This window comes from Etheostoma cragini, chromosome 7, assembly GCF_013103735.1.
Source record: "Etheostoma cragini isolate CJK2018 chromosome 7, CSU_Ecrag_1.0, whole genome shotgun sequence".
Taxonomy (NCBI): Eukaryota; Metazoa; Chordata; class Actinopteri; order Perciformes; family Percidae; genus Etheostoma; species Etheostoma cragini.
In genome coordinates this window covers 15,817,012-15,838,658 of record NC_048413.1, presented here as the reverse complement: position 1 = coordinate 15,838,658, position 21,647 = coordinate 15,817,012, and the positions used below count along the sequence as shown (strand labels likewise).

At 39.9% G+C, this 21,647-nt stretch overlaps 3 protein-coding genes across 6 annotated transcripts in view; 2 read left to right on the top strand and 1 right to left on the bottom strand.

Moving 5' to 3' along the window:
• Window positions 1-938: 938 nt before the first annotated feature.
• On the bottom strand, window positions 939-9,856 carry LOC117948313 (differentially expressed in FDCP 6 homolog). 2 transcript variants are annotated; one of them, XM_034877900.1, is made up of 12 exons: window positions 9,761-9,856; window positions 8,046-8,186; window positions 7,397-7,582; window positions 6,185-6,412; window positions 5,936-6,082; window positions 4,141-4,200; window positions 3,910-4,018; window positions 3,506-3,804; window positions 3,242-3,408; window positions 2,553-2,751; window positions 1,617-1,707; window positions 939-1,475 (listed from the first exon to the last, which is right to left on the bottom strand). In XM_034877900.1, exons 1-12 carry the CDS (start codon window positions 9,854-9,856, stop codon window positions 1,279-1,281), a joined length of 1,920 nt encoding a protein of 639 aa, XP_034733791.1. In that variant the 3' UTR covers window positions 939-1,278. The 2 variants fall into 2 exon arrangements, with proteins under 2 accessions (XP_034733791.1, XP_034733793.1); XM_034877902.1 differs by lacking the exon at window positions 4,141-4,200 and having other exon boundaries at window positions 1,279-1,475.
• Window positions 9,857-11,589: 1,733 nt separating this feature from the next.
• On the top strand, window positions 11,590-18,488 carry troap (trophinin associated protein). 3 transcript variants are annotated; one of them, XM_034877673.1, is made up of 14 exons: window positions 11,590-11,771; window positions 12,815-12,901; window positions 13,269-13,506; window positions 13,585-14,116; window positions 14,730-14,848; window positions 15,030-15,081; window positions 15,415-15,560; window positions 15,675-15,729; window positions 15,835-15,896; window positions 15,991-16,077; window positions 16,607-16,714; window positions 16,833-17,112; window positions 17,219-17,421; window positions 17,914-18,488. In XM_034877673.1, exons 2-14 carry the CDS (start codon window positions 12,840-12,842, stop codon window positions 17,986-17,988), a joined length of 2,019 nt encoding a protein of 672 aa, XP_034733564.1. In that variant the 5' UTR covers window positions 11,590-11,771; window positions 12,815-12,839; the 3' UTR covers window positions 17,989-18,488. The 3 variants fall into 3 exon arrangements, with proteins under 3 accessions (XP_034733564.1, XP_034733562.1, XP_034733563.1); XM_034877671.1 differs by having other exon boundaries at window positions 15,832-15,896; XM_034877672.1 differs by lacking the exon at window positions 11,590-11,771 and adding an exon at window positions 11,792-11,973 and having other exon boundaries at window positions 15,832-15,896.
• Window positions 18,489-19,848: 1,360 nt separating this feature from the next.
• LOC117948064 (ATP-dependent 6-phosphofructokinase, muscle type-like) overlaps window positions 19,849-21,647 on the top strand; it is a 9,902-nt gene continuing 8,103 nt past the window's right edge. Inside the window, exons 1-2 of the mRNA XM_034877513.1 lie at window positions 19,849-20,034; window positions 20,898-20,995. Of these exons, the coding sequence (XP_034733404.1) occupies window positions 19,944-20,034; window positions 20,898-20,995 (189 nt within the window). The 5' untranslated portion in view covers window positions 19,849-19,943. The remainder of the gene's footprint in view (window positions 20,035-20,897; window positions 20,996-21,647) is intronic.

The window sequence follows — 21,647 nt, the reverse complement described above, 5'->3', positions numbered from 1 at the left end:
AATAAAAAAATAGACCAAAAAACCCTCTGTTAACATAGATGGATACCACTATAAGACTATAAATACGTAGACACTGACATTTTATTTAAAATGATGGATTATAAAAGAAATCAATCCAGCCCTTTAGAAATGTAGTTTGCTCCATGTGTCAGTGGATGTCTCTGTTTAGTCATATGAGCTGACGGTTTTATCAGTCAGGGCCATCAAATTAGTCAGCGATGACACATTTCAACCATGCAGTCTATCGCTTCAACACTGAAAAAATGACGTGGACTCAAATTCAAACCCGAGCGGATGTGCAGCTTGCAAATTCAGCAGAATGTGTTTCAACTTTGATGTGGTCTTTGACAGTATTTCAGATATTTACTGTGTTAAGTATAAATTTAGATATTATTAACACCAAAGATAACCATTTCTTTGAATCACATGCTGCACATAATTTAACACACTAAAGATACAGGCAGAAATAAGGCATCATTTCACTCTTTATTTACAACTATGTTAACTCACAATAGAAACAGGAAGTTCAATGAGAGTTTCTCTCTCTGCCCCTCACTCTCTCCTGTTGATCATGAATGATACTCTTCCATATAAATTGCGGTAAACTCAGATACTTAACCAACTTTTACGTAAAAAAGTCAAGCCACGCTTCACCCCCAAAAATACATATGTTATAATGAAACATTGCGGGCGCCTGGTTATCTCACATAATAGAGCATATATAGTGGTTTGCTCCTCGACGCAGTGTCAGCGACTTTGACTCCGACCTGCTGACCTTTGCTGCATGTCACTCCCCCCTCTCTCTCCCCTTTCATGTCTAAGCTGTCCTATCGAGGTAACAACTTAAAATACCCCAAAAAAAGAATCTTAAAAAAAAGAAAATAAACATTGTTATGTGGCTATATTACAGAGCTAAACAAATAAGCTCCCTTGCATTGTATGTAAGTATTTGCCTTTAAACATCACAACTTACTTTGTACTTCCAGGACCTTGCTTACAGCTCATTTCTTTTGCATTGAGGTATTGTTAAGTCCACAACAGGCCTCACACAGGCTGCAGTCAAAGCATTAGTTGATTCTGCAAATGCAAATGTTTTAAACTGTTTCTGTCTGTGAAACAAGGTCAGTAAATTTAACCTTTAATTGAAATGGTAGTACTTTTGGTAGTAAATTCAGTTTTAAGTGTAGATGTGCCACTGTTTTTATCTCTTGCCCTTCCAGTCAGAAAACCTTACAGAATGACCAGAATTGACCAACGCAGCCTGTCTGAGTCATGTTTTCAGGGGATGTCCATGTCTCCATTAGAGGCATGCGAGTGGCGTTTCTCTAAATCACATCCAGCTGTGGTGTCAACATTCTCTTTGCTCTCCTCGTCCTGATTCTCTGATCCTGATCTCCTTCTGAGACGCAGACCGGGATCTCTTTGTGTGGGGATCTGGAAGCTTGAGAAGGAGCTTCCCAACGATGGTCTCTTCTCTAAAAATAGCACAAACAAAATACTTCAAAAAATGGAGTGAGTGAACGTTTACAGCAAGCCAGTGAAATCACACTTTGTAAACAGATGCTGAAATAGAGAAGAAATTCCATGGTTAAAAAATATTCCGATGGGACACATACCGCCTGGTCCAATTGGTCGCATCAGTCTGTTCATCTGGACGTTCCAGTGTTTGACATTGGTGCTCGCCTGGCGAAGTTTCCGCTGTGCAGCCTGTCAGAGATAAACAGCAGCTCATTAAAATGAATGCTTAATACCTACAAGCAATAAAGAAATAAACTTCTGTTAGCAATTCCACCGACTACAATTAATACAAATATCAGTAATACGTATATCTAACTATATAAGTATTACGAGTTTAAAATGTTCTGTCACATTAAAGAAAAGATATTGACAATTACAATATAGAGGAATGTTCAATACTGGCTCTCTTTAGGGAGATTAGCAAAGCAGAAATAACACCCCACTTTGTAGTAGTGATATCATTAAATTAAAAAATAAACCAAAAACTTCATAAAATAAGTCACACAAAGTCTCCAAAGGACAGAGTAAGCCTCTGTAAATAGATAGGAGGCATAAGTGAACCAGTTAGACTCAGTTGTTTGACACTTGTTTAAAACTGTGCTGCTGGTTGGACTTTAAAATCATAGAACTATTTTAAAGGACCGACTATAAAAGCTGTCGTTTTTTCCCATCAATGTCTGTGTTATACTGCATGTTGTAATGTGTTGCCCTGTCTGTACATGTACGTAGATGGCGTCGTCTTGGCTCTGTCATCCTTGTAAATGAGATTTAAATCTCAACAGGCTCTTACCTGGTTAAATGAACACAAATTCACAAATGAAATGTATTTAATGAATAAAAGTAGTATAGGCTTGAAATCCAACTTACAGGTGTGCAACATCAAATTTAAGCCGAAAAAGCAGTACTGTTACACTAGATCCCCAACAAGCAACATTTCCTCAAAGAGATCAATAGCTTGGACTCAGTTAAATGTAGTTTTGATGATTTGATTGTTTTCTTATTTAACTGCGAGGCTTGTATTTATTGGTTCTTACCACTACATCCTGGTCAACCCTGTGCCGGTTGGCGCGGACCTGCTCTAGCTGCCTTTGCGCCTCGTCCAGGGACCGGGACTTGGCCTCCATTTCCTGTTTGAGCTCCTGCTTCTCTCTCTGTGTCTTCAGGATGTACTCCTCTTGTTCCTCCTGCAGTCTCATCAGGGCCTTCATTTTCTCCTCTTCCTCTGCCAGTAAGCTGGACACCACAGAGAACACAAACAATAACATTTAGAAATGTACGACTGACTTCTCACAAAAAGGATCAAATATGTATATTATATACTATGATACTATGATGTCCGAAACATTATGTTTCAGACATCGTAGTGAGGGAAGATGCACAGAGCATAATGCGAGCTGTTTGCAAATGAATCTGATCAATTCATCTTTTACATGACAAGGTTTAGAGAGCACAGAAACAGCGACACAATAGATCTGACTGATGGCAGCGTTTAACAACTTCCTCTGTTGGGAGCTCAACTTCCTCAGGAACATAACGCAACATGAACCGTTCAACAGCTGAGTTTAATATCTGCTGTCTGCACATAAGAGCACCTTCCTTCTCACAGCTAACAGATTACTGTTTGCGAGCTCTTAACCAAAACAACTGAATTCTTATTGTGCTGTGAAGGTGCATGTGTCTCTAATCATCTTTAGCCGAGATGGGTGGCTACATAACACTCTACCCTGCTTGAGCGTAGCGGAAGGCCTCCTCATCTCGCCTGGCTTTGATCTCCTGCTGCAGCGCCTCCTCTAAACGCTTCTGCATCTCCTCCAGCTCCTGGATCCTCTTCCTCTGTCTCTCTGCCTCCTCCTCTTTTAGAGCCATTTCTGCCTGCATGCTGACCCGAGCCTTGAGACGCACAGCAAGAAGCAAGAACCAATCAACGCTCGAATCCTATTGCTCCGTAATGCAAACTCTTTTCTTCCCTTTTTGCCTCCACACTCACCTCCTCAGCCTCTCGCAGCTGGACCTCCAGGGCCCGTTGGAGCTGTTCATGCTGCTGGCGCCTCCTCTGCTCGTCCTGCTCCAGGAGGGCCTGAGCCTGCTTTTGGGCCTCCTTCAGAAGATCCAACTCCGCCAGCTTACGCTCCCGTTCCTCCTGCAGGGCCCGCAGCCTGTGCAGCTCCTCCTCCTTGGCCTGCTGTCTCTTCTCCCGCTGCTCCCGCTGTTCACGCCGCTTCATTTTCAAATCTTTGTGGAGGGACGTTTTCCCCTCCACATGCAGCCTAATAGCTGTTTGAATGGCTGTGAAGAAGATAGTGTTTAAAGTCTTCATATGAAAATAAAGCTTATAAGATGGATCTATGACTTAGTAGTGTTTTATTTCAATCAATGTGAGTGTCCTCTGACCTGTAGTCCACTCCTGTCTCTGTTTGGTGTCTGAGGCGCTCATCTCATATGTCTTGGAGAGGGTTTTCAGACAAAACATGCACCTCTTCCCATCCCGGTCTGGTAGCACCTGTTCAACGAGGAAAACATTCAATGTAATGAATAAATATCCCTCCTTCACTTCTCTTGTTACTTTTGTTTTGACCATTTCTCAAATAAACAGTGGTGAGGAGAAAAAAATGGTGAACTCACAGGGTTAAAGACGTTTGTGATCCATTTTGAGCGACCAAACAATATTTGATCGTCTACTTCCTATAATAAAGCATGGTTTTAGAATGATTGCTTGTTTTCCTTTAGAGTAACACATGTTGCAGTGTGTAATATTCTTGCTTGAAAAATAACAGGACTTGACCAGATTTTTGAAGTGAATGCTGTGAATTGTGCTCATACCTAACTATGTATTCCTAAATGTTATTTTGTTATTGTATGGTACTGTGTGGCCTTGAAAAGCTAATGATTGACCCTGTGCTCATGTCAAAAGCCAGCAAACAGTCGCTTCAGTATCAGATTGGGTCATTCATGAGAGCAAGGCTGGCACACTAATATAGAGTCCAGTTCACTTGAGCCGTGTGAGATTTGTGAGGAAATCTGAAACAAAGCAACATTTAGTTTCCAAATTATTGGGGGTAGAAAAGTTCAGAAAAGCAGGAGGGTTATGCAATTTTCTCTCTTTTTTTGGGAGGTGGGGCCTGAAGTAATTAGTAACACTGCATTATGCATCTTAACAGAAAGCATAACAATGGTAAGTTGTGTCTATTGTGAGCAAACTGCGTAGTAAAAAAAAAAAACTTGTAATAGCAGAACAGGTCTTGGGTAGTACTACTGCATATGTGAAAAAAGATGTATAAAGCCTTTTGTGGCTCCAAAGGGAGCTGCCTGAAATCTGATAAATGTTTGGAGTTGAAGAGGTGCGTTCACCAGATCCATGACACACTCTCTGGTTGCATTGATTTTGACTTTTTTGTAATTCGTTTTTAATTGTCCATTGCGATTCGGACATTGACATAGAAATGCAACACAAAATCAAGGTACTTGATTGTCACATACACATACATCAAAATTCATTCTCTGCATTTACCCCATCCCTCGAGAGAGCAGTGGGCAGCCATTTACAGCGCCCAGAGACCAACTCCAGATCTTGACCAGTGCCTTGACTGGTACATGTTTTTTGATCGTGGGGGAACCGGAGCACCCGGAGAACATACAAACTCCACACAGACAGGCACAGAACGACTTGGATTGGAACACAAACCTTCTTGCTGTGAGGCCACAGTGCTAACCATTGGGCCACCATGCTGTCGGACTAAATGTTGGTTAGGCATTTGGTCTCTCCCCATGTGCTACTACGGCTCATTTTGTTGCGTTGTTATTTTGTTGCCTCTTCTAAAAGTCCAAACCATCCCCAAAAATATATCACACTACATATGAACCAAATGATGATTGAATTTGATCTGGACAGAGACAGCCTCCTTTCATCGGACCAAGGATCGTCTGTTTGGTCCAGAACATGGTTCTCAGGAGTTTTCACATAATTTTGTTCCGGATCAAACTGAAATGCCCTTAATCAAGGAAAGGGTCCAAATTAAAATAACACTGGTTTGCTTTAAAACAAAACATTTCTGCCCTCCCCCTAACCCCAATTATTTGTATACAGGCAACTCCTGACTATGAATTTCAAGCAATTCAGCGAGTGTTTAATTTGAAATCTTTCTTTGGACATTGGCCAGTAGTTCACAAGAAAAAAATAAAAACATCTGTTAACCATCTTGTGACCACTTTCACCCTAATCTTGCCATACCTTGGGGGGAGCACCAACATCTGGGTTTGAAACCACTAGCGTAAAGAATGAAATTTGGACTCAAATGTACAAAAGAAAGCACATGAGCAGTATGTATTTTTCTTTCTGAATAATCTGACAATGACTACACAGTTCTTTCCAGTGTTAACGGTGTTTAGCTTTGAAAGATGATCATCTCCAGCTGCTTACCTCAACACAGCAGTTCCCGTCCAGAACTATGTTGCCCTGGCAGTCCTTGCGGTCCTCCCCGGTGTAGTAGGACAAGTTGCTCGGCCTTAAGGTGAACCAGCGTTCCTTCCAGTTTCTCCTCAGCTGGCCTTTCTTCCACAGATAACCCTGCATACACCCCGACCGACACACACATCTACTGTCACCAACACAATGCAAAGAAAGTCAGAAACCAAAACACATACCTCTGGTCGCAGATGGGTCCCCTACCTCTTTGAGGACATCACCAACTATCTCCCTGTACACTTCCTCTATAGCCATGCTGATTATGGTCTTTTCAATTCCTCTGGTTATCTTTCCTGAGTTCATCATCGCCAGAAAAACCCAAACGGTAATGCCGCTCTGCTGCACTGATTCTTGGGAGAAGAAGTCCTCTAATTCAACACAGTTGAACTCAATACTCATACCCATACATATCTTCTTGAGGAGGTACTCCACCTAAAGAGGAAAAGAAACCAAAGGCCTTGAGAATGACAACTACTGTGGTTCATTTTAAAAATCTGTCTTTGCTGCATTATACTCAGGGTAAGAAGTTACTAGGTTAATTATTTATTCACCTATAATCAAGTACTTTTTATGATCTTTTTGGTGAGTGTTTTTGTTTTGAACGAATTTTAGTGACTTTTCTCTAAAGTTGTTTTTTTCCTTCACTACAGTCGGGGAGCTAATCACAATAAATGTTTAATTAGCAGATAGGATTTTTTTAGTTGTTTACAATTTTCAACACAACACCACAGTAAAGACCACATCCAAAATGTCCTTTCTTAAGAGTAACTTTCATTTATGTTACTTCTCAATCAAATATACTTTAGTAACAGTTTTTACGACACTGTAGTACTCATTACACCACAGATTTCTTCGCACAGCGGTTGGTGGGTGTAAGGCACATAATCAAATAAAACTGGATAATGTTTTCTTAAACTCAGCATGATAGAGAATAGTCTGCCCTTGAAATGTAGGGCTTTCTCTTGGCAGCAGCTGTGAAAAAAACACAACAGGAAACCAAACCGAGAGTTTGCAAGTGAGAAACCAGCCCACACTGGTGCATGAAAAGAGCACAGCGTTCCATCATGGCAAGAAACCAGGTTTCAGGCAGGGTGTATTAAGTGGTTGTAGATCCACCACCAGCACTTTTAGTTCACCAATTACTGACTACAGTCTCTGAACTGTACTCACCATTAGTACCATAGTACAATAACTATACAAAATGTATCCAAGTGGCTAAATTTAGAAACAACTGTTATTATCAACTTTGATTCAAGATGAGCATATTTGGATGATCTTAGAATAGAAACTGCTTTTTACAGTCCCCATATAAATATTTCAATAAAAGATTATTTTAAAGTTTTTTTGTGATAGAAATTATAATGAGTGAGTGTAAAGAAATTCCTTTAAATCACAATATATTCTAGTTGAACCTACCTCATCAGGGACCATAACCAAAGGGTACTTGTCTTCAGAGAGAAAATTAAAAAGGCACCAAAGTCGAAAAGCATCCTTCTCTGGCAGAACAGTACTGCTGGTTTTGTCCGTCTGGTAGTTTTTCTTTGCTGTAAGTGTCCAACAGAGCTCATCTACGTTTTCCTTAATAAAAGAGCCTTCAATAACCTACAATTACAAAATGCACAGATTGAAAAAAACGTTAACAGCATCCTAGAATAGAATGTTTTTATTGTCATTATACACAAGTGCAGTACCTGTGCAACGAGATTGAAGCAACCCCATTACAGTGTCGACATGAAATATAAAATATAAGTAGTGCAGAAAAAAAAAAGGGGGGGACCTGGTGCAAAGTCCTGAGAGCAACTATATATATATATATATATATATATATATATATATATATATATATATATATATATATATATATATATATATATATATATATGTATATATAATAGCTTTGTATGCACATTATGCAAAAAGTAGTTAAGAATGAATAACAAATAAATATTGCAGTGTATTGAAATGAAATGGTAAATGAAACACATTACACTTGACTACACATTACAATTAGACAAAACAAAAAGAGCAGAATATATCTTATTGTATGATAGTTAAGTTGTATCACCTTGTCCAGAATATATTTGTTGAGGTAAGGCATATAACCCTGACTGGAAACTGGACCATCATCATCATCCCTGAAGTGCTCCTCCAAAGCAACTGGGTCATGTGGGATGGATAAGACTGTACACAGGTTGTGGGACAGCACCTAAAAAATCACAATGTACAGGAGAGAAATATTAATAAATAAATAAAATAAATAAATAACACATCCAGAGAAATAATCCTTTTGATCTTTAGGGAACTGAAATTTTGACATTTCTGCTGCGACTGTTTGCACATACACTAGTGCAAAAATATAAAGAAATGTGGGTTTAAGAAGTCAGTGTAATACATGGCCCAATGTTTGAACTGCAAAAAAAGAACCTTTTTAGTTGGTTTAAAATCACTAAAACCAAATTTAATTTGTACACCAGTTTTTATACATTCAGTGCAGCTCGGAGTGCTTTACAGGTGACTGACAAACAAAAAAGCCAAATTGTAAAACAAGAGACTTGTTAAAAATATAGTTGAAGGATTGAAAAAAGTGCATGAAAATATAAAGGTGTATATGAATTAAAAAATGTGATAATAGGCAATACAAAAGAAAAGATGGCAATGAAATATCTATGAGACATGAAAACAATTCAGACGATTTGTAGGATGTTTTTTTGTTTGTTCTTTAAAGTAAATTATAAGTTACGTAAACTACTATATGAAATCAGTGTACTACTACTACTAGTTGTACCTTCACTGCAATAAATAACTTCCAATGAGAGCATGCAATGTTTTAAGATATTTGTTGCATGTTATCAGACAACCAGTCTCTGTGTGTTGAGCCATAACCACATCCTGTCTCTAGTCTCCAGTGCACTACAACATCTGTCAGTTTTGAGGCCACGGCATGCGAACTTCTTTCTTTGAGCGCGTGTAAAGAACCCGATGCCTGTACACAGGCTGCATGCATGGGGGGGATAAGCCTAGTCATGAGGCTGACTGGCTGTGGGCCGGCAGGGGTAGGCAGCATATCGCAGGAAAGTGGAGGTGGCTGGAAATGGAGTCTGATACACAGCAGACCGAGAAGTGACATAACAATGAGATCAACAAAATACAGTGGCTTCATTGACGTCCTGTGGCTAGAGACAATAATCACCAACATGTATCCACTTTGTCCTTGCTCTCACTGTAACAATGTTCTTTTGACGTACACAGGCTCATGTCTATTCAACTTGCTGTTCTCTGGTCAGGTCCAGTGCCAGAGAACCCTTTGCACTACAAGCTGGTACATGGAGGTCCAGTGGAAGCACAGCTTGGAAATGAGGGCTCCCATTCATATAGAGACTGAGACAAACTGTTGCTCTTGCCAGACAAAGGTGCATATTGTGCCCTCTTTCAGCAGTGAAAGCATTTGTATCGAAATATAGAGAACAAATTTCTTCCTTGTTGGAAAGCATTTCATCTGAAGACACAGGAAATGTCGAGGACGATAAGTATTATCAGATTGCGTACAGACTTATTTATTGAAACACAGAATTAAATGTAACAAAGACCAAAGAAGAAGTGCATTTGTGACATTTATTCTGCTGAGCATTTCAAATACTTTCACCTCATCCTCCTCAGAGCGAGCCCACGTGATGGAAAATGAGTTGATGTAGGAAATGAGGCAGCAGAGTCAAAAAGGTAGTGAATTGTCAGACAAATAAAAGTCTAATTTTACTGGTAGAGGACCCCCCTCCCACTCACCTTTAGCTGAGACTTGGACACCTTACCGCTCTTCTCCAGATCGAGGGCTGTGAAACCGTACCAGATGGACTTTAGCAGCTCAGACCGCAGGTCCATGTCTGCAGCAAAGTTACTTTCTGGTTTCCAACTCCACGTCTGTTCTTCTTCCCTCTGCTGTTGATACAGGGTCCCTGGGTGACAGGCAGACACCCACACTGTGTTGCTGCTGTCAGGCAGGCATGAGGCTTTAGCAACCTGCTGGCAGCGACACCTGCAGGCCGTCCAAAGTCACTAATGGAGAGGAAGGGTCTGATTGTTTACTACACGATCTGATCCTGCCTTCCAGTGGTGAAAGAAGTACTCACATCCTTTAGTAGATAACACAATATAAAAATACTTCATTACAAGTTAAATTCCTTGATAGATAGTACATAGTACCTTTTGAAACTATTTTATCATTATAGTTGGATTTTTACTGATGCATTAAGCTATAATCAGAATTTAATCTTGTATGTAGGTGGTGAAGTGGAGACCATTTTCACAATCTACGTGCCGGTATATTGTCGGGTAACCCATTCGTTATCACAAGGCATAATGTTTTATAACTAAAATTAAATGTCATACATTTTGTCAGGAAATCTTAATATGCAAAGTAGCGAGAAAATAAAGTCAAATAAATGTAGAAAGGTATAAAGTATAAAATAGAAATTTAAAGTAAACCACAAATTCCTCATAATTGTACTCAAGTAGCTAACGACTTACTTGCACCTCTGCTGCCTTCAAGGGCCGGTGACAGTATAGAATTTACAACTACTATTCAATATGAATGTGAAAATCGGGGGGAAAAAATTATAATCTAGGACTATAGGAGACATGTTTAGTTTGTTTGTTTGTTTTATTTGTGGAGAACAGATTTATAGTGGAGAACTATAAATAAATACTATATTGTATTTATTTTATTGTTACTGTATTATTTACAATCTAGCTAGTTTTCTCTCCCCCTGCTCTAGCGAGCGTTAACTGACACGTAAATTAGCTTATGATGTTAATTAAATTAGCAGATAACGTTAGCTTTAACCATAGACCGTATATATATTGACATCATAAGCTAATTTACGTGTCAGTTAACGCTCGCTAGAGCAGAGGGAGAGAAAACTAGCTAGTTTGTAAATAATACAGTAACAACAAAATAAATACTAATGAAACCTGTTCTCCACTATAAATCTGTCTATGGCTTTAACTCGGGTGTGTTAGCATTAGTTAGCTATATCTATAACGCTCATTTAATTTAGCTAAAGTTAAAAGCCCAGTAAAAATTGTAATTTTCCCACTGGGGATCAATAAAAAGTATAAATTAAAATTAACTTTATTGTCTATGTGAGTCTTTTACGTTGTTTTAACGATGTACAAACTGCAATAGTACCTTCTAGCCAAAATTAGCCTGATTTTAGACGTCTTGCCACATCTCACGTTTCGCAGAAAGCATTTCAAATAAATAATCTAGCTATAGTTATCGCTATAAAATAACGGAGAGGTAGGTAGACAACGTTGACAGGGTCACGACAAATATCTCCCTAGAGCCTAGAGTCCCTTCCTCATGCACAGTTCGTCTTTTATGTCTTGGTTGGTTAGCCAAAGACAAAGTCAATTCGAGTGCTTTGGTCCCACGGAGCCTGGCGGGCTGGACAGCAAATTGTCTTTGGCCGCGGCAAAAAGCCATCACGTGATTAAACAACTTTCTCATCGTTACCATGGAGCTGTTTATGAAAATCCGTTGCTCATTGGTCGACAATTCTCATGACCAAAGTGCCCGCAGTCATTGGTTAATACGGCATCCGATTGTAACCAATGGCGAAGCGCGCTTTTTACAAAACCGCTGTCCAGGAAGTTGACTCACTGCGGTGTAAAAGGACATAACAAGGGATATTTAAACCTGTACAAAACGCCTGGAAAACCATTTGGAATTAATTGTATTAGAAGAACTTTATTGGAAGCACAGAAGGAAGTAACAGAGGCTCTTTTCTATTTGAAAGTATGTAACCTATATAATAAACGGCTCTACGTGTGTATGTAGCATGTGCTCACGAGAAAAGCTTTAACATTAAAACAGCTTAAAACAGAAGTTATTGTTCGCCTTCTGCTCTGGTCAAAGCTAACGCTAATCTACTTCTCTTCATCAATGTGGGCTATTCAAGACGTTGGTTTGCAACGTGCACAGATATAAATACTATCAAGTATGTGCGCTATTGACTAGGCTAATAATAAATGTCATTATTTAATGCATGAAAGGTTTGTTTTACTGTGCCTGGCATTCGGCTGCATGGCGCTCTAGCTTTCTTAACTTGCTTGTTTTCCTTGCTTCCAATCTTTGGTAACGTTGGAGTGGTCAAATTGTGAATTGTTAAAACTTTGAGAGAAATTGTAGTCTGGTTTTGATGTTTCTGCTGGTGCATGGTTTGTGTATTTAGTCTATCTCTGTACACAGTTTACTATTTAATGCACGACACTGAAGTTAGCTTTCGATTCAGAGCGTCCGAATAAACAGGGAAACGTAACTTACTTTGCCGAGTGACGGATCCTTTGTTTTTTGAACCTCTTACCGTATTGAAAGCGTGTAAGTCCTTAAGGTAAATTATTACTTACGTCTAAAACACATTTAGATGTGTGAAAGATGTATTGACTTTGTGAGAACGCAATAAAGGGAGATTTTTTTTGTATATGTAGACCACATTAGACCAGGTCCAGATCCAAGACCCCTACGCCTAAACCTGTCAAAACTGGACCAAATTATCATAGCGTGGCTATTCTTAAAACCAAAATTTCAGATTTTTGCAAGCTTTATTCTATTTGTGAAAATGCAATAACGGAAGAATTTAAGCGTTTATGTATTTATGTAGACACATTAGACCAGGTCCAGATCCAAAACCACTATGCATAGACTTTTCAAATCTGGACTAAATTATCCCAAAGAGGCTAAAGATTCTTAAAAACACAATTTCAGATATGTGAAAGCTTTATTTTATTTGTGAAAGAATGATTGGATTTTCATTTATTTTTGCTGTTTGTTGCTCCTAGTTGCTCTTCACACCTTGCTGTCATTATGGACTCCTCTCCAGTCCTTCGTCAGCAAAGTCAAAACAAAATACGCAGTGACTTCAACAGGTAAGCCAGTTTATAAAGTACTCAAGATATTTTTCATTTTGTTTTCTTCCACCTTTAGGGCTGAATTTGAAAACCTCAGTACTTTTTTGGGTGCAGCTAGAAAGTACCAACTGATGGCATTGACTGTCCCGTATTTGTAATCTTGTTTACTTATTGTTTTAATCAGAGAGTTCCTCATTTATATCGAAATTTGTGGCTGCTTGTATTAAGACATAGAAATATTTCTCAAGAAAGGCAGCAAAAATGGATTTGGTATTGTTACCTAAACTCGGGTATTGGCAATAGTAATACAATACAAAGAAAATCCAACAATGTTTAACTGTAATTGCATGTATTATTTTACGACTGACTGGTTATCTCCACACAGAACAAAGAATGACTATAACAAAATGCCAGCGCACCCAAAGCCTTCTGAAGGCCTTTCTGCACCTCACCTTTCCAACCAGAATATTGAGAACCTGGAGCCAGGAAACTCTGAAATGGGTAGGAAGGCACCTGTGCGGCCAGGTGTTAGTAGGCTTCCAGTGCTTGCAAAGTCTCTCTGTCTTCCGACTTCGTCTGACTTCACTAAATCTCACTATAGGTGGGAGGAGAAACCTCTGGCTGTAAGTCCATGTCCTGCAGATTTAAATCTAATATTTTCTGTTTAATCAGGTGAATCATACTTTATCATTTTCCTGCAGGGGAAAACTAAGAAGAAAAAGCCAAGCACCAGGCCTGTACCTTTCAACCTGTCTCAGCCCAAGAGCTCAAGAATGGCAACTGAAGATCAACAGCCCCTCACCCCTTTACAATCAAGGACCGGCACTCATGCTGTCCGACCTGAAAACAATGTATGCAGTGCTCGTCTAAAAACCCAAAACATAAGACCGAAACCTACTAAACACCCAGCTATGTTAAACCACAAAATGGACTCAAGTAAAGGTACAGGGAAGTCTATTGGAAAGGCTACAGGAAGTACGTCCCAGCTATCAGGACAGGCTGGGCCGTCCAACACATTGAGGACTTCAGCCACTTTGTCCAATCCTTTATCATCCATTCATAAAAATGCTATTCATCAAACCATGGTTGCTTTTTCTGCACAGCCTACTGTTAGTACAGAAGCCTGTTTGGATAACATGAGCCTGCTCAGTCTCAAAGATCCAGCCAAGATGCCCCATGCTAACCAAAACTTGCAGCGGACTATGCAGGGTAATTTTTCCAAAAGTGCAACCGGTAAGTTAAATGTGTTCTTGCCTTTTCAATGCTTTTGAGCAGTACACTTCCACTGTTGTGCACAATATAACAGAATCTATTTGCTTACTGAATCTATGGAGACTCATTTGTGTTTTTGCACTCATTTGCCAGTTTAGAAGGCATACCTAACTAAAACTAATGCAGTCTAATACAACAGCCCTGTGATCAAATCTACACCTCATGAAATTTATAATGTTCAGTCTTGAGAGGTGTTGAGTCAACCTTTTGGTAATTTTGAATTATGTTGTTTGTGGTATTACATTATACTGACAAGTGTTCTTTATTAATGAGCGGGGGCTTAATAAATGGAGAAGCAGTACTTACACTACATATGCTCTGATGTTTGTTTTTACCTAGAGTGCACTAATTGGACATTTTTAATACTGTTGCAACAACTGCATTTCTCCATTGAGATGAATGTACATCACCTGTTAAACAATAGCAGTGTAGCTGTATATTAATGAGATAGCTAGAATCTTTTGGATTGTCATGATTGCCTGCTCTCTCTTTTTTAGTTGGGATGTTAACTACATTGCTCACTACATTGCTTCCATGTGAATAGCAGTAACCAGTGTTTCCCATGTATTTTCAGACAAAGGGGAGAACTTCCAGTCTGATCACGCGGCAATGCTCAGTATCCTCCGGAACGAAGGAATAAGTGCCACAGGTCTGAGATCTGCAAATTCACCCTCCAAACCCTATAACTTTCTGGTGAGTAGGTTTTATACTTGTCATTTACTTCCTTCTTTTTTTGCCTTTGGTCCCTACACTTTCACTGATGGGTTTTTATTTGCGGTTTGGAATGTTAAGTTAGTTTGAATCAAGACTTTTTATCATTTTTATTGTTCTAAATCAATTAAATATGTTTTAATAACAATTCTCTTGTTTGCAGCCCCAGCGAGTGTCTGTCATGAAGAGTCGACAAAAAGCTGGACCCACTACCGGTATGCACAAGATTAGAAACCTAATGTTTACCTGAATAAACAGTATGTGATCACAGTAGATATAAACGCTGTTAAACCCAATCACAGCAACTGGGTGAAATTAGAAATGTCACGTCTTCTCACTTCATAAAAGGTTGTTTTAGAGTCAAAACATTTACGGAATTGTGAAGTTTTGTCTTGGTACATTTGTGTATTCTTCTGGGCTGCTAACTAGTTTTTGATGAAAGCAGTAGTTGGACATTTTGGCTAATACTCCTTTTCACTTCCTTGCACTGAGTTAGATGGGGCCTTTGCACGTCAATTGAATCTGTTTTCTTTGTGCTCTTCTTACAGGATCAATGAAGTCAATGCAGTTCTCCCCAGACCACGCTGCACTGCAAAGTATCCTGCAGAACGAGGGAGTGAAGGGTCGAGGGCCTCTGGGGTCCCCACCCCGAAACTCTGTCTGTCAGTCTGGCAGAGGCACTTCAATTTACACAGTATGTACACATCAAATAAGTTTTCCCTTTGGCTCCTTTAAAAAAAAAAAATCGTATTACATTGCTTTTAAAACACAACCACAGTTTCATTTACTGTGTTGCGTCTTTTCTCAGGCTCAGAGAGTGCCGGTTCGAAAAACTCGTGCTGAGGCTACCGGAGGACCAGCAGGTAAGACACAGCATTGTTGTTCTTGTTATCTTAGGAAACCTAATGCATCCTTATCTTTTGTCCCTTTACCCCAACGTGACGCTGCTGTTTCATCCTCACCAGCAGGCGAGGAGAACTGGACTCCACAGAGGGTCCGCAACACCAGGCATCAGCCCATGTCTGCTATGGTCAGTTTACAACATTGAGTGTTCCCACTCTGTCTGTTTAGTACGTGGTGTTTCTCCCAGTAAGTGCCTTATTTCACCATGCTGCTGTTTTCAGAAATGTTATCTGTCGACACAACAGTCAGGGTACACGGGCACTCCCAGGCTGCGGAGCTGCAAAGCCAACCTTCAGCCGCACCAGGAGGTGAGAGCAGGAAATCCTGTCAATTTTATATCACGTCTAAAAAGCTTTTACACAAATCTGTTCAAAACTCTTAACACACACACAAAAAAAAAAAGAGATACATAATCTATATGTGCAGGATAAAGTTCAGCCACACTCAAAGCCAAAATAGTTCTTTCAACAAAGTCAAGGCAGCTACAAAAAAAGGCTTGATCACTTTCTGATTTTCAGTGTAGATATACCTAATGGATGCAGCATTACAGGAATGTAAAAACGTATTAAGAAAAAAAAATTGAAAAATTAAATATCAAATACAGCATGCAGCATCCAGGATTGCAAATTTTATAAGTTGGTGCCGGTGATCCTACACCACTGTTGCATTAAAGTGCTCCTTATATTAATGAAATAACTAAAACAAGATGTCTAACATTATGTAGAGTAGTTTTCATTTTGATCTGAAGACTTTTACTACTACTATCATATCTTTAACCAGCAATAATCATACTTTGCTCTCGACCACAGTTCATATGACTTTCTTGTTTGTGAGCAGGAGATTGTCCAGAGATTATTTGATGATCAAGAGGACGAGCAAAGCACAAATGTGTCTGACAAAGATCCTGAGACACGAGCAGGGCAGCTCCCAGTTCAAGCCACAACTGTAAGAAATGAATGGAGGTTAAAAACCGGAGATCCAAATGAAATTCAGTTGTGATTATTTTTTTGAAATGTACTGTAAAATCTGTGTTTTTTGTTTGTGTCCTCCCTCACTCCTCCAGACTAAATCCCACAGTGAAGAAAAGGCAGAGGCGAGCAGGGTCAGCAGCGGGGAGGAGGAGGTAAAGGAGGAGCAGAGCATTGTGGGAGGACAGCCGTTCTTCCAAGCAACGCAAAGAGAGTCTGTCATATTTTTTTCAACGGGCAAAACCTTGTTAAGAGCTCGACGTTTTGAGAAGCGCCCCGAGCCGCATGGCCCGGCGCTGCCAGGACATAAAGAGACGTCCTCTGTGTCAGTGCCAGTCTGTCAGACCAACCCTTCAGTTCACTGTCTGCACAGAGGTAACACTGACATTTCAGAACAATCCATTCTATAGTGTTACACATATAGTGAACATTTTCCTGAATTTGTCAATATGTTTTTGAAGTGTGACTTTTTCTATTACAGACCTCATTGTACAGAAGACTTGTGCGCCGAGTCTTGCAGTGGCGATGCTGCGTAAGCGTCTTCTGTGTCTGGAGGAGCTTCGTATGGACGAGGAAGTGGCCTCCTACACCTCAGGGTCTGTCCCCGCTGCTCCCGGGTATCTCCCCCTTGAGCCCCGCTGTGGGAACCCGCTGGCCTCCATCCTGCACTCCGAAGAGTCCTTTGTGAGTATACTGCTGACAGTGTGCATGTACAGAAAAATGTGTACCGTTTCTCTATCAAATTACTGACATGATAGTTTTAAATAGGACTTGGTCATCAATTTTTTAATAATATCTTTAACCAGAGCTGAGAGCATCAATGAATGAGTTCGGTAAAGTGATGCTATAAGACCAGACTGATGCTAAAACCTCACTACACTAAATCTAAGCAGGTTTTGAGTATTCACAGATAAAGTGCCTATGAAAGGTATTCGCCACCTTTTTAAAGCAAGAAAGCAAATGACCTCATTTCCCAATTTATTAAAACTATTCCTTTAAAATTCACACGGTACGATACAACATAGTGCAGTGCTACAACCCGACAAGTGATCACATTTAGTTGGACAGTGGCACGCAACACTGAACTGAACACTTTAAAACGTGTACATACATATTCTTTGTATATATTCACAGACATACAAGTTAATATGAATATTTATCTGTTTTGTTTTCCAGACATTTGTTCCAATTGGTTTCAATCTCCCATTCGGCCCTTCAACTCCACACAGCTCTCCACTGCAGGAGCGATGACTTTGCACTACAAGTACTGTATTTGTTTTACTGTTCATATCCAGAGTGGATAAGTTCATTCTGGTGTACTGATAAGACTTTTTTTTTCTTCAATGGAACTACTTTTGTTTGCCAACACTGTTGTTGCTAGTCTTAAGAAAAGTCCAAGAAACGCTGCTAGAATAATAATTTTTAGAATCTGTGTTTTTTTTAAACTTATAAATGTGTATGACCGCCCTTGGTAGATGCTTTCTAAAATTCAATGTTATTTCTGTCAAATAATAGGTCTTTTACATTGAAGGCACTCATTTGTTTGCAATGTAGATTTACGCCTGATTTAAGCAATGTTTATGTAATGACTCAAAACCTAAATGTTGGAGAGAGAATTTTAAAAGGTCAGTGAAGACTCATCAGTGTTTTAGTATACATATAGACTAAGATGGCATCACAACAGAATATTCTTGTTTGGATTGAAAATGATTAATGTACAGTGTTTATAATAAAATATATGTGTTACTGTCCAGCCTTGTATGACTTTTTTTCACCTCTTGAAGTTATTTAAAGGGGCATCCCACTAATTTCTATGTATTCCACAGTTGTACTGTATTCTGTACTTCTGGAAGAGCGTTCTAAAGTCTGAGTTATACTGTCGCCATAGAGTTTGAAAGATGTGGGCAGGGAAGGGTCAAATGGCATTATGATAATGATTGCATTTTGTGAAATGTAGAATGCATTGTTTTTAGAGCTCCGCCCATACTAGCGACTAACTGGTTTATTTCTGAAACAATTCATCAGGTATTTGATCGATCGACAAACAGTCAACAATTTAGATAGTAATTCGAATAAAGTATTTTTTGATGAAGCTAAATATTTTTTGCACGCTCAAACAATCAGGATTTGCTGCTTCTCTTTCATGAATCATATTTAATAGACTATTTTGGGGGTTTTGGAGTGTTGAAACATGCAATCTGATTATGTTATCTTGAGCTCCTGGGAAGTGTCTTTCTGAGTTACTATTATTGATGATGATGACAATAACACTTATCGTTTGTTGCAGTCCTAGTCAAGATGTATTGGCCTCAGCTGCTTTAGATGGGAAGTCGGCCAAACTTTTTCTTTTGGCTGATAATGTTTCTTAACTCCTGACATTATATTTTTCCTAAAGTCTTATTCTGTTGTTGTCGCTCACCATTAAAGCTATAGTGCGTACTAGTTTTCTGTTGATGACAACCACACCGTCGGCGCGTCCACATGATTCAGCCTTCCATGAACGCGCACGCGCCCCCTCCCCTCCACGCAGTTGCAAGGAGGACACGGCCGATTGGAGGACACGGACCAGTAGATAATGAGCCTTTTTATAGAAACATGTTGCAAGGTGCACATATCAGCGTCACGCGACACACTGTCCTGTTTAGAGGGACTGTATTGATACCACACAGTACAGGATGTAAAATACACCTTTTTTACAATGACATGAAAGGAAGAAAAGCTTATTTGGCAAGCTGTGGCCTATTACTGAAAGTAGTGTTTTTTTGTTTGTTTTTACATTACTAGATGATCAAATGTGTTGATCAGCCAATCTGTTAATTGACACATTGTACTAAACAGCTTTTTTTCAGCTAATTTCATGTGTTGAAGTGACTGAGTAAGCTCAAAGTTTCAAAATCCTTTTCATTAATTTGTTGCTTTGTATGTATTCATTGGAAATACATAAGCTCAAACATTCAAATTGCCTTCTTTTACATGAGGGACGTTGCGTTTGCCAGTCAGAAGTGAACGGATGTATATTTAGTAGTAGCCTGGAGCTGTGAGTGAGGAGGTGGAGTCAGAGGAGTGTCAGAGGGAGTGGTCTCTGGGAACGGTAGTCCATAAAGCCTGTGCCTTCAATCGAGTATGAAGGTAGAGCAGATCTGTTCTTTCTACTATTCTTTTTACTTCATCCCACCCGCCTGTCTACCCGGGTTGCTTTTGGAAACATGTCCAAGGATTTCCATCCGACCGTGGACCCCACAAAGATGGGGCTTGGACGCTCCATCGCCGTGTTGACGTCAGGAGGAGACGCCCAAGGTAAGCAGAGAATCAATTATTTCATTTCAGAGGGGTCAAATGTGTCGGACAGCCATCTTCCCTGCTGAGTCCCAACCAGCTGTCTTACAGAGGCCAATAACGTTTCATGTTGATGCTTGGCATGACATTTAAGTTAAGTTAATGGGCCAAAGAACAAAAAGGGCCAGCTGCATTTTGTACACAAGATGTCAGAGTGGCACAGTTAGCTGTCAGAGGTTGATGGATGGTTGACTATGATGATGAACAGGATTACATCTCAGATTCACTTTACCACCTGTGATTAACGTGTATCCAGCAAGGCTTTAAATATTCTTACTACTGACAAAGCACAAAGTAAATTGTGTAGGAGATTAAACTTTAAAAATCATGGTTGAGCTGAGAGTTCATTAAGATGTCCCCCATACAGGCTGTGTTTTCCTCTATTGAACTTAAAACTTATATTAAGGTCCTGTAGAAAATGACTCCATCAACTCTACTTTAAGTTTAACTGGACAAGGTATCATATTCTTCTCATGTTTTGGGGTGAATATCTCTCCCCAAACCTGACTCCAACCCTTTGTGTTATCTGCCCAAGCGGTCCCTTATTTCACATCTTTGGGGCTAATTTTAGTGGCAATGACCTTCCACAGCTGCTGTCTGGTGAAACAAGAGCTGCAACATGCCAGCCTGCCACAACACAAGCACACACTGTGGCCTTTAGTGTACTGGACAACCAAGGGTGCGATGGTACAGTTCCATAAACTCAGCTACTGTTCTGTTGCCAACATTCAGGTCACTTAAAGGTTGAAACCTAAAATGATATCTGACAGGAAGTATCATACAGAGTCTGATGTTGTCTTATATATTTCATTTGTCTGTCTCAGGCATGAATGCTGCGGTGAGAGCCACAGTCAGAGTTGGTCTGTACGCCGGAGCCAAAGTCTACTTTGTTCATGAGGTAGGGGCTGCATACATGGATGGAGTACTGAACAGGCTTACAGGGCCTTCACCTACAAAATGTCACTCAAGAGACTCAAAATGATCATAAAGAAACATAAAATGAGAGTAAAGATGCAACAAGAGATGTCACACAGATGCAAAGAGAGATCAAAATGACCATTAAAAAGGGGAAAAGAATCGAAAAGAGACACAATGCAACTACGAAAAGTGTTACTTATAATCCGCCCATGGCTGCATATAAACTACGTAGTACACTGACATGATAATGCATATAAATCAGGGGCGATTCTAGGATCCAACCTTTTAGGGGGGCTCAGACCCTACGGAGAATGTGACTCAGATAAAGTGCATGCAAAAGTGATAACTCCCCCCTGCGCCAGGAAATTCTTCTTCTCTGGGGGACTACCAGCTCTGAACTTTACAGCCACACTCCTGCTCTCCCTCTGACAGATTAGATAGAGCGAGACTCAGCCAAAGGCGGGAGTCTGGGACATCCACCTCCGATTTGGCCAAGACTACATCTCTGTTAACTCTTAACTTGACTGGGCTACAGGTTTATAGCATCGGCTACAGCCACACAGGGGATTACGGTAAATCTGTTTCAAGCCCTTTGAACCTGTAATTGTTTGTCCTCTGTCACTAACAGACACTTTTCCAACTCTAACTAGAAGCAC